General features: G+C 49.9%; 1 protein-coding gene across 1 annotated transcript; it reads right to left on the bottom strand.

Moving 5' to 3' along the window:
* Nucleotides 1–523: 523 nt before the first annotated feature.
* On the bottom strand, nt 524–2,227 carry Mc4r (melanocortin 4 receptor). The gene has a single exon (XM_070028624.1). It carries the CDS (start codon nt 1,788–1,790, stop codon nt 792–794), a length of 999 nt encoding a protein of 332 aa, XP_069884725.1. The 5' UTR covers nt 1,791–2,227; the 3' UTR covers nt 524–791.
* Between the last annotated feature and the right edge of the window lie 273 nt (nt 2,228–2,500).

Genomic DNA, 2,500 nt, shown 5'->3' with positions numbered 1-2,500 from the left:
TGCTTTGTCACTCGTGGCTGGGAACAGTTTGCTATTGAAAATTTTCTTGAAATATCAATTTGGGTTTGCCAGACACTTTCATCTCCCTAGCTGCTACCTTTTCTCCCCAAACTGAATTGTTCTTGTGCAGTATCAGCTGTGTACTTGGGCAAATGGATCTTGCTGTGTGTTTCAGAGAGGAATACTTAGTTTTCTAATTCAAGCAGCTCACTTTTTTCAATAATTTTTTTCTTTTCCTTTCAAGAGAAGAATCACTCCGACTTTTGCCTAAAGAGGATTAGACAAACTTTTCTAGCTACTCAAGGTTTCCCTGAGGGTGACTTATTTACTCATTAAACATATACCCTCTAGTTATTTCACCTTAGATGCTATGAGCCAGGCTCTGTATTACAATGTTGTATAGTGTATCACATGAAAATATTTGTAAGAATATATTTAGTGAGCCTCTGATTTGTGTTATGGAAAAGTGTTGATGCTTGATAAATAACAAGAGACATTGTTAAGCTTTTAATAAAGGGTTTCCTTTTTGTTCTTTGCATGACCACAACACCCACAATATAGAAGACAGATTAGCATTTTACAACCAAAAAAATAGCATGACATTAAAAAGAATACTGAGATTAGACATCTCTTTGCATAGCAAAAAATCATATGCTCAAATTTATACAATTAGATATTCTCAGTCAAAGCACTACACAGAAGAGACAGCATTTGCAGAAGTACTCTGTTCAGGGTTGTAGCAGAATGCAAAAGTTTTTAATGCAGGATTTCAGTATCTCCCGTGTCCCCATTTAGTATCGGCTAGACAGGTCACAGAGGCTTCCCAGGGGATACCAACAGATGATCTCTTTGAAGGTTTTCCTCAGTTCCTGACTCCGGAGTGCATAAATGAGAGGATCAATGATGGCATTGCACATGATCAGAATGAGATACAAGTTAAAGTGAGACATGAAACACACACAGTATGGGTTCTGGGGACACGAGATATAGAATATTAAGTGGAGGAAGAAGGGAGCCCAACAGACCACAAAGACTCCAATCAGGATGGTCAGGGTGATCGCTCCCTTCATGTTGGCCCCTTGGTGGATGGTCCCAGTGCCCGGAAGGACAGCGATTCTCTTAATGTGAAGCCTGGCCATCAAGAACATGTGGACATAGAGCGAGGCCATGAGAACCAGCATGGTGAAGAACATGGTGATGAGGCAGATGATGACAGCACTGCTGTCGGAGTAAACGATGAACAAGACACCAGACACCGAGCAAGCTGCCCAGATACAACTGATAATGATGCCCACCCGCTTCACGGTCATGATGTTATGGTACTGGAGCGCATAAAAGATAGTGAAGTACCTGTCCACTGCGATGGAGAGCAGGCTGCAGATGGAGGCCAGCAAGGAGCTGCAGATCACCGAGTCAATGACATTGTCAATGTTCACCGTGAAGCCCTGCGCGTCGCTGTCGGTGCTGTTCAGCAGGGTGATCACGATGGTTTCCGACCCGTTGGAGACGCTCACCAGCATATCTGCCACCGCCAGGCTGCAGATGAAGAAGTACATGGGCGAGTGCAGGTTCTTGTTCTTGGCTATGGCCACGATGACCAGAATATTCTCCAACAGGCTGATCACCCCCAGGGTCACAAACACCTCGGGGGAGACGAAAAGTTGCTCGTAGCATCCTCCATCCGAGTAGCCCTGGCCCGGGGCCTGGCTGGCATTGCTGTGCCGTCGGAAGGTGCTGTGGTTCCAGAGGAGGAGAGCCGTGCGCATGCCGGTTTGCTGGCTGGAGTTCATCTTCGTGCCGCAGCAGGTGCGCGGGGAACCTCGTGCTGCTGGGAAACTTCCGGGTCAGAGGTGCTCGGTTATTGTCTCCCAGTTTTATCACCCTGCGTGTGACATGGCTCCAGAGGGGGCAGCCACCACCCTTGGAGGGGGGGGTGTTATTATTATTGATGATTAGTTAGTGCTGGTTTAAGTCTGCTTCAGGTACGGCTCTGATGAGAGCCACATGAAAGAAACAATCCCAGGCTTCCGCGTTCACTCTCCGATGAAGGTGGTCGGTCTGGGCTTTTTGGTTCTCACTTCTGGTCACTTTTGTTAGTCTCCTGCCTTCGGGTCCTGCGATCCCTCGGAGCCGCGGTGCCATGCGTGGGGAGCCGCGTCTGCCCCGCACATGCTCGCTCCGGCTCCGCTCAGAAGTGGCGGCTCGCAGCCGCCGCTTCGCTCGGACCTGCGATGTGTGAGTGAGCGGAGCCGCCGGCCGCCGCAGACTTTTAAGTTAAGTGGAGAAAGGGGTGGGGGGGGGGGATGCTCCGCCTGGCTCCTCCTCTGTGCTCTCCTGACCAATCGTGGAGAAGGGGAGGGGAGCTGCTCCGCGTGGCTCCTCCTCTGTGCTCTTCTGACCAATCGTGGAGAAGGGGAGGGGAGCTGCTCCTCGTGGCTCCTCCTCTGTGCTCTCTTGACCAATCGAAGCGCAGGGCAGGTCCGAGAGCGGGCCCCCTGGG

The sequence above is a fragment of the Dipodomys merriami genome, unplaced genomic scaffold (genome assembly GCF_024711535.1).
Source record: "Dipodomys merriami isolate MVZ:Mamm:240054 unplaced genomic scaffold, mDipMer1.0.p SCAF_2, whole genome shotgun sequence".
Lineage (NCBI taxonomy): Eukaryota > Metazoa > Chordata > Mammalia > Rodentia > Heteromyidae > Dipodomys > Dipodomys merriami.
Note: the sequence above shows the minus strand (reverse complement) of the source record. Positions and strands in the feature narration are given on the sequence as shown.

Coding starts and splice junctions, on each gene's coding strand:
- Mc4r (XM_070028624.1), bottom strand. CDS start 1,790: ATGAACTCCAGCCAGCAAACCGGCATGCGCACGGCTCTCCTCCTCTGG.